This window comes from Pezoporus wallicus, unplaced genomic scaffold (assembly GCF_028554395.1).
Source record: "Pezoporus wallicus isolate ANWC-B61680 ecotype Strahan unplaced genomic scaffold, APGP_CSIRO_Pwel_v1 contig_7545, whole genome shotgun sequence".
Taxonomy (NCBI): domain Eukaryota; kingdom Metazoa; phylum Chordata; class Aves; order Psittaciformes; family Psittacidae; genus Pezoporus; species Pezoporus wallicus.
Window position 1 is genome coordinate 5912542 of NW_026642398.1, and position 15352 is coordinate 5927893.

The 15352-nt window shown below is 46.6% G+C and overlaps 1 protein-coding gene across 2 annotated transcripts in view; it reads left to right on the plus strand.

Annotated features, from left to right (window-relative positions):
- Positions 1 to 505: 505 nt before the first annotated feature.
- Positions 506 to 15352, plus strand: part of KCNQ3 (potassium voltage-gated channel subfamily Q member 3) — a 193785-nt gene continuing 178938 nt past the window's right edge. For both annotated transcript variants that reach the window (XM_057429829.1, XM_057429830.1), the window contains exon 1: positions 506 to 1173. In XM_057429829.1, coding sequence (XP_057285812.1) covers positions 824 to 1173 — 350 coding nt within the window. In that variant the 5' untranslated portion in view covers positions 506 to 823. The remainder of the gene's footprint in view (positions 1174 to 15352) is intronic.

The following is a 15352-nucleotide window of genomic DNA, read 5'->3' on the forward strand; positions in this document are numbered from 1 at the left end:
CTCCAGCCGCCTGCCCGCCGCCTCTCCCGGCATCCTTCATCCCCATCCTCCGCTCCTTCCTGCTCCGGCGGTGAAAGCAGCCCCCCGCCGGGGGCCGGGGATGCCCTCCCCCCCCTCCCTCCCGCCGCAGCGGGGAGGGGGGCTGTGATGCTGCAAGGGGGATCCCCGGGTGTCGAGCGGGGTCTCCCCTTCTGCCGGCTGCCGGGATCTCCCCGCTCGGCGCTGGTGGCCCCAGAGGCGGCTGCTGGGGGTTGGCAACCGGGAAAAGGGGGGGGTGTGAGGGGGGGGGGTCTCCGGTGTTCCACGCTCCGTGGATGACTAGACACCCGGGGCCGGGGGAACGGGGGGCGGGCGCCCGGCTATTTGCTGGCTGCATACAATGGGCCACTCCCTAACGTGAGGGCTTCGGGGGGGGGGAGGCAGGAGCTGGGAGGAGGAGGAGGAGGAAGAGGAGGGGGGGGGGGTTGGGGGGGGGGGGGGGGGGGGGGGGGGGGGGAAAGGAAGGGGCTCGGGCATCGGGCTGGTAAATAAACTCCGCGATGATTTCCCTGCCTTGCGCCGGCCCAGGTGCCCGCCGCGCTCCTGCCTCCCCGCTGCCGCCGGCGAGGATGACCTGACGGGGATGTGATCGCAGCCCCCATCCCACCTTTTCTTTTCGCCCCCTCCCTCTCTCTCTATATATATACATACGTGTGTGTATATATATAAATACATAAAGAAATCGTTTTTGGGGGGGAGGGGCGGGGAGCTCGGATCATGGCCCTGGGGCTCCCGGGGCTTGCGCCGCCGATCTGCAGCTCTCCTCCGGGGCCCGGCGGTGACCATGGGGCTGAAGGCACGGCGCGGCGCGGCGGGCGGTAGCGCTGCCGGCGGGGCGGCGGCGGCGGCGGGGCGGCGGGCGGCGGCGGCGGCGGCGGCGGGCGGCGGTGGCGACCCCGAGCAGGGCTCGCTGGCCCTGGGCACCGGTGCGGACCGCGACGGGACGCTGCTGCTGGAGGGCGGCGGGAAGGAGGAGGGCGGCAAGCGGAGCCCGCCGGGGCTGGGGCTGCTGGCGAAGACCCCCTTGAGCCGCCCGGTGAAGCGGAACCACGCCAAGTATCGCCGCATCCAAACTTTGATCTACGACGCCCTGGAACGGCCCCGAGGCTGGGCGCTGCTCTATCACGCCTTCGTGTGAGTACGCGGGCGCGCTGCGGGGCGCGGAGCGGGGCTGCCCCGGGGACACCGTTTTGCTTTATCATTCCCGGTGTAAAGCGCTCCGGGGAGCTCGGTGCAGCCCCGGGGGGCGGCAGGTGTCTGGGGATGGGGGGTGCTGCTGAGCGGCGGTATTCCTGCATTTATTTACTGTCGGGGGTTCCCCAAACGAGCAGCTTCTCTTCAGTCGGTGTCTCGCTGGTGTGCGTACACCACCACAGGAGAGCCCCTGTGCTTTAGCCCCTAGAAAAGGGATGGATGCCAGAAAGATCAAGCTCCGAGCAGTTTTAAGGCTCGGAGTGCTTAAGGGGAACACTGCCGGCTTCAGTTCAGCCCGGAGCACGGCGTGCGGTTAAACTCGCTGTCAGAAACCCCGAGGGAATCCGCTCCTGCAATAAGGTGTCAGATGGAAAGCGTCGGGTTTTGGTCCAGTAAACCATCGCCCTGCGGTGGGTGAAACCCGAGCGTTGCAGCACTGCCAAGCAGAGAGTTAAACTGACCACACGTGAGCTGAGGTGAAACAAACTCCTTTGGTGGCCCAGGGGTGACAAGTCAAGCTAATGATCACTGGGTTTTGTTCCTAAAAATTCTGTTCCCTTGAGTTTTCATGCGGAATATAGAACATATAAATCTGCTTACAGCGTAGAATGGAGTTGGCAGAGTCCTATTAAAATAAAGGTGGGTTTTAGTGTTGTGAATTGTGTTTGAAAACCCAAGGGGTTAGCATTGATCACGGTATTACTGTTTTTCTTTACTGCTGTAGCGTGTGCAGCGCGATAGAGGACTTGAGCAGTGATTTCTGAAACTGGTTGGCTTGCCACAGAGAAGCGAAGTGCTGTAGGCTGCATGGGCTGTGAGCCTGGAGCTGGGTCTGGGGAAGTCCTGATCACTGGTGTAGTCTTTGCACTTACAAATAAACACCTTGAATGCAGGGCTGTGATTTTACCTTCAGGCAAGCTCCTTGTTGGTGTTGGCAGGGATTTAGCCCTGGGCAAACAGTGACAGGCAGCGCTCATTACTGAGCCTCTGCTGTGTATCACTCACTTGTTTCTGCTCTCCTATTCTCAATGTTTTCATAAAGTGCATCTTGGGACATGGGTGCCTGCTTTCCAGCTTCATTTCTGTGGAAATATGGACACTTTGTCAGTTCTTTTGCCGGGGGAAAACTTATGCAGGCGGGGAGCGACAGCGTTGGGCTGTGTTTTGCTGGCAAGACTTTGGTCAGGAGCTTGCTCATCACTGTGCTCAGTATTGCATAATGCTGCCTCTTATCGGGGAGATCCATGTCTGGGCAGAGGGACACCTCCTTCTTCTTGCCTTGGTCAGCCCCCCCCCTACATACTGTACAAGTGAGGGTTTAGCACCTTGAGCAGTTGGCATCTTGCTGTAGCAGCTGGGTCAAATCCATGCCCAGGCTTATGGGATATAATCAATAGAACAGAGGGTGAGTATAGAGAAGATCAGACAAGCAAAGAGATTCGCATTTATTTGCAATGGTCTAAGAATTTCCAAGTTACAACATTCATTTTAGGTAGCTCTCTAGGTGTGTGTTTAGCCTGGAGATCCTTATGCAACATGGATCATAGAATAGGGAAAAAATTCTGTGTTTTGAAGGTTTCATCCTTCTTAGGAGAGGATGTGATGCTCTGTGTGGCCAGCTTCTCTTTGGTGACTACTCAGTCCTGCAAAACCAGGGTGTGAGTCTGACCTGCTCTCTCAGAAGTTAATAACAGTGTTGTTAAGATAATCAGTGCCAAATTCAACATTAATGAAAAAAGACACCTTTAAGAGTCCTTATCCTTGAAAGCAGTAAAATGCACATGTCCAGGTGTATCAGCCCACAAATGATAGCCCGTATTTTCCCAGGACGTCCAAGTCTGCTGTTGGCTGCTTTGTGTCTCTGCTCAGTCTCAGCTTCTGGTGAACTCAGGCAAAGTTGAGGCTTCTCACCTCACTCTAGGATCAAACCTCACTAAAGAATTCTGCTGAAAGTGATGGAAGAGTGTGCTGAGATCTGGCTGACAGGCTTCAGAGCTTGTTCCTGAGACTGGAGAACAATGACCTGCTCGGGAGCAGGAGCAGTGCTGTGGGGATGCAGCACCTAAGCTGATACCCAGAGTCTTTGTTCTTGCTTTCAAATGAATTGCCTTTTAGCTTTATTCCTTCTGAAAAGGATTCTCTCTTGTGTTGGAGGTGCTGCCATGACACTGTGTAGTGCCATCCCAGCAGTCCCCGAGTGCCTCTTTTTGCACTAGAACAGTTTACACTTTCCCTTGGGTAGGTGAGAGCTTGCCAGCCTTTCCGTATAATCTACAGATTTGATGCTGGTTTAATTTTGAAGAGAAGTCCCATTTATCTTGATGTCATTATCTTAATGACATGTTATGCTTTGTCTTCTGAGTAACTTTGCAATAAATACCATGCAACCAAAATTAAGAGTAAGAAGGATGTTCTCACGCAAGCAGCCACAGAGAATAGACAGCTGATGGATGGATCACGGACGGATGTGGTGAATTCCTTACGGATCCAAGCATTCAGAGGTATTTAATGAAGAGATGATGCAAAGGACTCCAGTGTTGTGTATATCCCAGGATTCAGGAGGTGGGAAGCTGCTGCTGCAAGAGGATTATGACTTTCAGGACGCACCGAAGGTGTTGTTTTCAGGCAGGAAAGGGCTTTGCAAAGGTCTTTGCAAAAGCTTTGCCTGCTAGAACTTCGAATAGGGTGGTGCAGATGGGATCGTGTTAAATCGTACAGCAGTGCCCATATGGCTGCAAAGGGGTCATGATCCTTTGTGTATCTCATGGTTACAATGTGCACATAAATAAGGTTTGATGCAGTGCCTGTGTAAACACTCTTTTTAGATTAGTTGGGGTTAGATCTACTGAAATGATTTAATCTGTTGAGATAATTGAATGATGATGCATAAACATGATCAGGCCCTACCTAGCCCTAGGGACAAAGGTGCAGGGAAGAAAGGGGCAAATTCCTGATGTGAATTTGGGTGTTCAGCTCTCACTGGCAGTGATTTATGGAAAGCAGCACCAGATATTTTCCTTGCAGTTCTTCCCTGTTCTACACAAGTGAGCATGTCCAAGCCTATCCTTATAGCAAAGAGGAAGGTAATTTGGTCCTAAAGAAGCTGACTTTGTTTCCTTCACCATCTGAAAACACGTATTCTTTGTCAGCTCTGCTAGACAGGAGATCTACATAACACCCATGCAGCTCTCTTCTGCTAGAACACCAGAGTTCACTCTTGGCAGTATGGCAATATCTTAGTGGTGTAGTTGGTAAGAGAAAATTGATTTTCCCATGAAGAAATCTCACCTCTGTAAAGGCAAACAACATTTTCAATAAAAAATATTAAAAATAATTAAAAAAGTGTGGTTTAAGCCCTGTGGTGTTTGGCTTGGAAATGACTCTTGGGGGTTGCAGGTCAGGCTACAGTCTAACCCTGCTCTTTCCATAGTTCATCTCTCTGCAGGTACAACTGCTGTTCCCATGCTGTACTGTATTTTCCTTCGTGTTGAGCTGCACAATATACTGCAGGAAACCCCTGCAGCTGTGCCTCGTGGGATGTGTACTTTGGCCAGGGAGACTGATTCGAGCTCTGTTCACCTCCACCAGCCGTCCAAATGCTTTATTTATGCACAGAGGCAGAAGTGAATCGAATGAAGGATTGCAAACAAGCATGATTTTGTTTTTCCATTTCATTTTTAATTGTAAGCACAAAATATTTGGTGGATAATGGAGAGAGTCCAGAAAGAGAATAAAATACAGATCATCAATTTGTGGAAAATTTTCAGTCTCAGAGAAGAGCGATGCTGAAAGAGACGTAGCTAGGAGATATTCTTATTTTCATACCATCCTCTGAGACAACTGCAGTCTTTACTTTCAGGGAAAAATAAGGCTAGGAAAAGACTTGGGATTAAATTGTCCTTTTTTTGGGAAAGTCTGCAATATTGGCTGCGCTCTGCTGGTGTAGATCACCAGAGCATATGTGCTCCTGAGGGAGCAAAACCACGGGGAGCACTTGAAAACCCTTCCCTATTTGCCATGCAATCTTCTTTCTATACTGCTTAATACCTGGAATAAAAAGAGAAGGCAGAGTCATGCGATCCATCAGATTGTGAGCATTTCTGGGAAGCACCTCTTGCATGACTGATCGTAGGTGTGTTGTTTGAAGAAGAGATTGCAGTGGGACTTGGGAGCAGGTTGAACGTCTGGGGACTTACTGTTGTTTTCTCTTTGCCCTTTGGGAGATGCTCCATAAGGTGTGCTGATCCACCAGTCTGTGTCAGCCATCTGGGGTGAGATAGGAACAGGTTTTGGGTAAAAAGGGTAAATGCAAATCCTTCCTTGGCCTTTTTGGCATGGACTTGTCTCTAAGTGAGTCCCAGGAGCAGCAGAGCAAGCCTGGTCCATTAGCAAGTGCCCTTTGCTTATGTGTTCACCAATGCGGGCTCTGTTTTAATTATTTATGCTAATTCATCGTAATGCAGGGATAAATATTCTGCAGTATACTTTGTAAAAAATAATGAAGTCTTAGTCATTGGAGACCTCACCACACACCTCTGCTGCTGCATCTCTGCCGAGGCTTGTGGAGTCTGCCCTGGGTTCGTGTGTGGTTTAGTGAGATACAGTGTATGGGATCAGCCTTCATTGCAGGCTGGGGTCACGGGCTGCTGGGGTGTGCTGGTAGGAATGAGAAAAGGCAGCAGAGCCTGGGCAAGCCGCAGGCTGTGTAACATCAGTGGCTTGGGATCCTGGGTTGTAGCTTCACAATCAATTCAGCAGCTTAGAGGTGCCCAGCACTTGTTTAGGCACCCAAACTACCTCTGAAATCACAGACCAGGCCCTTTGGTGGGGATAGGAGTGTTTTCACCTACAGCCTCATGTCTCCTTGCTAGGGCATCTGTCCTGACAGACCCACTCCCAGCATGGGTATCCATGTTTGGGTTGGTCAGCCCATGCTCGGTGTTACCATGGTTACCCTGCTAACTTGCCGAATTTTGGTGCTGCTCACTCAGGAGCTGCAGGAGCAGGGCTGCCGGTACCGTAGGCTCAATAGCCCCCAAACCCCTTGAGATGGGGCTCCCTGAGCACCTCTCTGCAAGCTCAATCCCCTTCACACCATGTGATGCAGCCTCATGTGAATGGTCATCGAGATCCATTGTGGCTGGGGAGGGTGGATGTGTGAGCAAGCATTGGTGCATCCAGTGGCATCATCAGCTGGGCTTTCAATGGCATCAGCTCAGCCTAGGAATAAGCCCCTCAGAAAGAAGTCACAGCCCCCCTGTAATTTGTATGGTACTGAACAGCCCCAGATGTCATCGTTTTGGTGAGCAGTGATACAGCAAAGCTCCTCCAGCAGCCAGGAAATTCTGTTTTTCTTCTCTGTTGAGAAACTTGGTAGTGAAGAACAGCACCATCTCAGTGCTACCCCTGTGGTCCTTGAGGCACTGTCAGCAGTAAAGCCTAGACTTACTGCAGTATATTCAGCACTGCAGATGGGTGTCTGGAGTCTGATTGGGTCTAAAAGCTATCTCCGTTCCTTGTGCCTCTCTTTGCTTCTTACAGCAACTGTCAGATCATTTTGGGGCACAGCAGGGTCTGGGTATCTCTGCGTGGAGAGACCACATGGGTTTTACTTCTTTCTTTTAATCTGAGATGGAATTTAGGGAAATGTTTTAAAAATTAGCAGGGAGACACTTTCCAAACCCATTTTGCTCATTTTGGTGCAGAATGTAGAAACATTCAAAACAAACTTGATGGCAAAAATAGTAACCAAAGGCTGTGCATATTGAAAAAATGTGGATTAAAAATCCTTACATAGATGTAGCATCAGTTATAGATGTATCACTGTGTGCGTGAGTGTGTGCAAGTGATCATGAAGGTACCCCGGCAGTTACTACTCCTAAACATCACCCCAAAAGTAGCCCCAGTAGCTACTCCCCTGACATCTTTCTGTTCTTTCTTTGGGACTCCCTATCTTCAAATATCATTTGATTAAATCCTCTTTATTTATGTACAAACCTGTGTGTATATGTAAAGCACAAATATGTACTTTGTGGTCAGTAAAAAATCATATCCTACATTCAGAGGCATGTGCAAGGTCAGGTGATGGCATGAATGTTCAAGGACAAGGTCTGAAATTGGGTAAAATGGTTCTTATTTAATAGCTGTGACAAACTTTCCAAACAAAAACCAGTCAAGTGTGTGTTAAGATCATTTATATCTTATTTAAAAACTTAATAGATTGGTGACCTTAGACATAGCCAGGCAGCTTGATGGTTGGGTACTATCATGATCAGCCTTGCATGGTATAAACAAATGATAATGTGTATTCTGGTATTTAATAATGCTATATCCCCTTCTTGTATTTAATGTACTATATTCCCTCCTTGTATTTAATGTACTATATTCCCTCCTTGTATTTAATAGTGCTATATTCCCTTCTTGTGAGTGGAACTTTACAGAAGGAATGGAGCCATGGAGACATTGCATCTGCTATTGCTTCTGGCAGATCCTGTATTAAATGGGATAACTTAAATATTAATAGCTTTACAAGAAGTATGGTCCACAAGAACCATTAAGTATACGCTGCCTTCTGTCCTAGGATGATAGGTGGGAGACGTAGCATTTTCTGGGAGAGAAGCATGCCCAGGGATATTTAGTTTCATGGTAACCTACTTTAGAAAAGAGCACTCTGGGAGAACTTCCAGGCTGGAAATCTGTAAATTGCCTTCCCCAGCCTTCAGCAAGCAAACAGCTTAAGAGCATGTTTAATTTGGAACAAGTCAGAGGTTCCACTGATGTCAGGAGGAAATTATCCAAGGTGATGTTGGGGTCATCCAGAGCACAAGAGATAATTGAGATTTGATGGAAAGCAGCACTAGGTATCATCATCTTCCTCTGCACAACCAGCTTGCTGCTCTGCTTGGGCCTGGTGAGATCCTCCTAAGCGACAGGTCTCCATAGGATCTGCCTCAGGCCTTCATCCCTTTTGTACCTTAATAGCTGCCTTTGGTTATGGTCACCAGGATAACACCTTGCCCTCCTTAGAGGTGCTGCCTTTTGCTCGTTTGTGTAGGTTTTAAAAAGCATAGAATCATAGAATAGTTAGGGTTGGAAAGGACCTTAAGATCATCTAGTTCCAACCCCCCTGCCATGCCCAGGGACACCTCATGCTAAACCGTATCACCCAAGGCCTCATCCAACCTGGCCTTGAACACTGCCAGGGATGGAGCATTCACAACCTCCCTGGGCAACCTATTCCAGTGCCTCACCACCTTAACAGGAAAGAATTTCCTTCTTATATCCAACCTAAACTCCCCCTGAAGTTTTAACCCGTTACCCCTTGTCCTGTCACTACAGTCCCTAATGAAGAGTCCCTCTCCAGCATCCCTATAGGCCCCCTTCAGATACTGGAAGGCTGCTATGAGGTCTCCATGAAGCCTTCTCTTCTCCAGGCTGAACAGCACCAACTTCCTCAGCCTGTCTTCATACAGGAGGTGCTCCAGTCCCCTGATCATCCTCATGGCCTCCTCTGGACTTGTTCCAACAGTTCCATGTCCTTTTTATGTTGAGGACACCAGAACTGCACACAATACTCCAGGTGAGGTCTCACAAGATGAACTGGAGTTGCCTATCTCCAACACTGCTAAATCTCAGTTTGGAGAGATGCTGAGACCCTGATATGAGGCACCCAGTGTCTCTTGAGGTGGCATGTGCTCTCACACCCTTTCCCTACATGCATTAATATTGCCTAAGTCTTTTCTACTTTGCTTTTTCTAGCTTGCTGGTACACAGGTCCATTAGCAGCAGCAGTGGAGGAATCCTAATCCTGCCTGGGCTGGCTGTTGTCTTTTGCTTCCTTTAACTTTACAGACTTGATTTCATTTTATGGATACTTGAATCTCACGTGTCCTCCCTGGTTTCAGAGCTGCTGCTGAGAGCTGTGTTGCAGGTGCGTTCTGCATTCCTTTGCCAATCCATATTAGTTTGTGACAGTCATGTTGGCTCTTCGGCAGTGTTTTCTCTTTAAATCTCAGATGCTTTTCTTATTTATTTTCTTCTGTCCCCACTGGTGTTTTGATCACCTTCCAGACTGGTACTTCATTGTTTTATTACATTCAATTTAATTCTTTTTATAGCTCATTAAGGAAGCACTTCACAAGACCAGAACTAAGAAAATCCATTCAGCATTTCACTAAATAACAACTTCCCCCCTTCCTTGTTAACTTGATGCCATTTGTTATGGCTTTATTTATAGCTCTGAAACCAGTTTTTAATTTCATGTAGTTTCTCCTGGTCATCTGGATTAGTACTAGAACTAAGATGCTATGAGACATTGCATCTATGTCAAATCAGAAATGTTTCCTCATTCCTTTTTGCTCAAAATCGATTGTTGGGCTCTGTTTATTTAACTCAGTTATAAGCATTTAAGTGTTATCTTCCCATCTCAGTTATTTCATGCTTGTGACATGGTGTGCATCTCCTATAACAAAATAATGCAATGTTCGCAATGCCATCCACTGCTAGAGTAGAGCTAAGGCAGTGCTGAAAGCTTAAATGCCCTGATCCATCCAAGTGGTAGTTCTTATATATTTTATGGGAGCTATTACATTTGGGTTACACCTAACATCAGGTGAACAACAGAGATGTTAATCCTAAGCCACAAGATGCTTTACAAGGCATTCCCACTGACTGCAAGTACAGAGTCTGCAATTTTCTAGTTTCAGTGGGGATGGAGCAGAAGCAAGTACAGCTGCTGAGGGACTGATAGTGAAATCCCCAAAGCGCATGGTGGGGAGCTGCCCACCAGGCTCTCAGCGGGGCAGCATCAGCTCTGCTTATCTTTGCTCCCGTCGTGCCTCTCCGTGGACTGATCAGGGTGCTTATGAGGAGGGATTACACCCTGAGGAGGGAAAGTCAAGAGCAGCTGATTGAAATTGCAGGGGAATTAATTTAGGAAGGTAATTACATGAACTGGAATTTGCTCTTCTACCTTTGCTAACACCGCTTCTCCTGTGAGACGTGCTGGAAGAATTTCAATGCACACAACCAGCTGAGGCTCCCAGAGCTGACCTCAGACACCGTCTGCACAGTGGCACCAGATGCATTGGGCCTCAGCTCAGAACCAGTCTTCTACTGCAGCTACAGCAGCAGCTTTTCTCATGCCAAGAGTAGTCATTAACTATGTCTAGACTAATTGGCAAAGTCATGCTGGGGATGTTCCCAAGCAGTGACACGTGCTGGCCAAAAACATCTCTGGATGACCTGTGCTGTGGTTTTAGTCTGAGACAACTAAATGACTGGGCACAGATCAAGTGCTGCCACAGACCTGGGACTGCTCCCAGTAGGAGACTGTGTGTGGCTTCCTGCTTTGGAGGCAAGTGAGGTCAGTGACATGGACACTGGTCATGCCAGCTGGCCTCATGGACAGACAACAGGACTGAGCATCTTTGGGTTACCACAGTAGACATGATTATTATATGTGAGATCTTACCGCCTTGATGTCTATGCAAAAAGCTCCTTTGCTTTGGAATAAGACCCTTCACTTAAAGACCCAAGAAATCCTGCCCCACTGAAATTATACAGGTTTCACCCTATGTGTATGTCCAATAACACATTTAATTTTTACATCCTTGCCTTTGTGATGATGGAACTTTGCCAAGGCCTTTTCCATTTCAACATTCCTTGTGCTGATCAAACTCCTATGGAGGTTCAAATACTTCACCCTGACATCTTTTGTATATTAAAACAAAAATGATCTTTTTTGGTGGCACTAATCCAGGAGGAAGAGCCCTCTGACCATTCCCAAACTTCTGATTTGTGTAAAACACTAAAGAAGATATTGCTAGTCGCACTGGTGCCGATATTTGGACATTTCTCCCGATTGTGTCTCACTCCTTATTGTAGATGTTGCTCCACGACCTTGTCAGGTTCTGGGTGCAATGACACTATGCAGGGGTGGTGAGATAGATCTGGCAGATGCGTGATCGTGGCAGTTTCTGCTCTCAGAATATGGCGTTATCACATAGTACATTCCCAAACACATTACTCTCTTCAGTGCTAAACTACTTCAAACAACTTTATTTCCCTGCTTTTTCTCAGGGGCTGAGAGGCAGTCTCTCAGCAGTCATAATGGGACCTATCCATCTAGTGCCTTATCTGAGGTAGTTGCCTGGACTCCTTTTGTAACTGCTGAAGAAAAATAGGAAATAGAACTTTCTGGAGTGCAATTAATCTTATTCCAAAGATGATTCTAAAATAGGAGAGATTAATCATCTCTTGCAGTGCCTCAGACTTTCCACAAAGGAGACCTCAGGTGACTAACTTGAATTGAGGTATTTACATCAAAAACATCTGAGGGATGGGAAACTTTTTGCCTGACCTGAGAGGCAGGACACAAAGCCACATTAAGATCACTAAATTTAGATATGTTCATGTATGGTTCTGTGTGTGTAATAGGTATTTAAGTTCTCTTTATAGTCAGTCAAGATTTAGTCAATACAGTCAATAGATTTTATGGTGCAATTCATCCAGCCAGATGTAGGGGTCTGCTTTAGATGGAGATAAATCATAGCTTCAGCTCCATTGAGCAACTCTCCATTGTCTATAGCAGGAGCTGAGGTGACCTGATCTTTGGTAAGTGACTGCAGTAAAAGCCACTTTCAGACAGATGAGTCCTACTTTTAAAGGCAAAAGGAATATGACTCATTATTACATAGGCTTTTATTAATATTAGGCTAAACATAAAACTCTAATTCTCTTTCCTCAAGACCTATACATATGTGGTTACTTATTATCCCAGGCCATGACAGGACTACAGTCATCCCTGACATTATGCCAAAGAAAAACGTGATGGTGTAGGTGATGTCCTTAGTTTCATCATCCTACTTACACTGCTGATTGCAGCAGCTTTAAGACCTTTCAGTTGTTGGGAGTCTTAACTTTGCCTTTCCACCTTCCCTTTGTTCTTTGGTTTGCTATGGGGTCTATCTCCCTGAGCCCTCCCATAAATTTGCTCTTGATTTATAATCATAGCTGCAGTTGATCTTGAGGTTATGCTCAAACCAAGACTGCACCAGCTCTTGTACTAAGCTTCAAACTCAAGAGCTGTGATAAACTGTTTTCCCTCCATCTTCTTGTGACCACCTGGGACTTACCTGGGCAGAGGTGTAACTCTGATGGGAGCTGGCCAGAAGCAGTTCTCGTCCTTCCTATTTCTGAATTTCTGTCCATTTGCTTTGCTCCTCTTGTTTCTTTCACCCCAAATCGGCCCCCAGATCAATGAACAGGCAACATTGCCTTCTAGAAGGTGCCATTTTAGGACCAGAAAACACTTTCAGTGGCTTGGACACTGTCTTTTTGAAGCCTGTAGCAAATGCTGAAGGTCAATTTGAATGTTGTGTGATGAAGGAGGGTGATTGTGAGGGTCGTTCATAGGCTTAGACTGTTTTTTTCTGTGCTATAGTTTTCTCTATAAAGTTTTATAGATATGCAAGCACCATTCAGTATTTTAGAGGGCATACTCACTTTCATACACCAGCTGAATCAGTAAATTAGCATAATTGAACCTAATGCTGAAATCATCAGAGAACTGTACAAAATCTGGATGCATGAAAACACCCTGACGTAAGGAAGCGCTTTTGGGTGGTGGTGTATTCCTTTAACAGCTGCTGGTTTGTGTTTTGCTTGTTTTTGCACAAATACTGAGCCAGCAACCTCTTTTAGTCATGTCAGTACAAATGTAGAGTAAATCTATTAGAGTCAGAACAACAATTGGATTTGGCTGCTGCACCATAAGCTTGTTCTGGACCCTCTACAAAATCTCATTTTTTACTGATATTCTGCTAGTGCCAAGGGCAATGTCCTGCACCTCTGGTGAGGTACTTCCCTGCAACAACAAATGTGCCCTCCCAGTAAGGTAAGACAGCTTGAGGAATGGAGTAAATAGGACAGATGCAGAACCCCTGGCAAGATAACAAGTGAACACCAACCTGTCCCATAGTTGCCAGTACTCACACCACAGTGTTCAGGGCTTGTTTCCTTCGCAGTGGGAGCTGGCTTCATTGTAAGCATGGAGTCATTCTTTCCCTCTCTGCTCCCCGAAATGGAGACAGGATTTTTCCTCCCTCATAAATGCAGTTATGTAATTAACAATTACAATTATTTAGTTAACAAATACAGTGCAGCTGGAGAAGGTAAGAAAGCAAAGCACTATCTTTATGTCCCTTTCTTGGTGTAGGTCGAGTCTGATGTTGAGGCTGTAGGAAGACCCGACAGTTGCAACCATAAAACCATTTAGTTTGTATGGTTTTAGAAGTCTGCAGTCCAGTCCACAGAGCAAGACTAACTTCAAAGTCAAATGAGGTTGCTCAGGGCTGTATCCAATTAAGATCTGTGCATGTCCAAGATATGAACTACTTTGTATTGTGAGTAGTGATAGATTTGGTTGCATTTTATGGAATACGTTGTTTTGTGCATTTCTCATAATGGGCAGACTTCTAGGCCCAGGGTCATGGAGTCTTCCTTTCTCCCTACTGCATTCAATCCTGAATGTATATGGACAGAAGTGAGATGTAATATCTGGACTGAGATGGTGGGCAGGTCAGCCCTCTGTGTATGAAACAACTCTTGATATATATTAAGTTGCTTGCCTCAAGGCTGGCTAGCACCAACATTGTCTATGGAGTGCTGACACTGGGAAATGCTAGGGAAAATCTTTGGTTAATCAGTAGAGTTCATTGAAAATATTTAACCCTTCTCAATGGCTATTCAATTTTTTTACTGATATTGTTGTAATTCAAAATTTCCACAATTTTTTTCAGCATTCAGAAGAATTATTCAGTTTCCAGCAACTTATCCCTGCTTTACATCTCCTCCTGACTTTCCCATCTCTTTCTTCATGTCCCCTCCTCACTCAGTCCCATCTTTTCTTCTTCCTTTGGTGGCATTCATGACCTCCCTAATGAAGCACAGCACCAGTCATTGATGCTTTTCATGTGACCCCTCAGCCTTTGTTTTGTGCTTTATGTGACAACAACAGTAGAGTTCTTTCTGACTTCAGTTGGCCTATAGCAGGTTGATGGAGCTGACATGACAATTTGTTTCTTACCCAGACATACCTATGTTTACCTTTTGGTCTTTTCTATCTCTTTTTCGACACTGAGCTCCACCTATGTCAAGGTTAAAATTGTGCCTCTAATTCCCTCAGAGTAGGGACTCAATAGGAATTACTTTCTCCGTGTGGAGCGAGGTGCAGCAGTTATCTCTGAATCACCTTGTGTATCATTACCATCAGTGTTTCCTTTTTGGTCACACAGCTCCCTGATACTGAATCCAGCATCCAGGGGTAAGGTGCTCCTGCTGGACCAGTTTATGACTTTAGGCACAGCCCAAATTAGAGTCCCTTCACAAACAGCATCATTGTAGGAGAAGTTCTTAGGGTTGTTGTGATTCAGACCCACACACTTCTGAGTCACTGATCCTGATCACTCTTTGCTCTAGGGGTGATGGTGGTGTTAGGGAAAAGTGATTTATTGGTGACCTGTGTAGGTAACAGATTTCTTGCGGTGACTCAGCTATTCTCTTTGGAAAGAGGGAACATGAAGTGGAGGTGGACACCCATCTCTCTTCCCAGAAAGGGTACAGACTGTCACTTGAGTTTGTCCACATTCCTGGTCTCAGTGGTAGGAGGAAGATTAGCCACATACAAGTTAACCCAAGATCTGTCTGATACTTCATACACAGCCTGAATCACATCTGCAACTGTTGTTCCCAGAGTTGAGATAATAGTACAAGGTCCTGGTTTGCTGCTCCATTTGCTACCAGTGCTGGTAACCAAGAAAAATCAAGATGGGAGCTCCTGGGGTAACAATAAATGGACAGCAACTTTCTCTAGTGAGTTATAGACAGGACTGAATGCTTTGTCTTGCTGCCTGAATCACCACATTCCCCAGCAGATGGGATGAGAACACAAGATTGCTCCCATGCACCAAAGCAGGGCATAACCACCTTCAAAGCAATATTTTACTGGAGACCATAGGAAAGCTCTTCTGTTATAGAGTACTATCTTACAGTTTTCTGGAAAGAGCACTCTAAAGAAAACATTACTGGGATGAGTAAAGAAAAGAGATTTTGGGCAGAT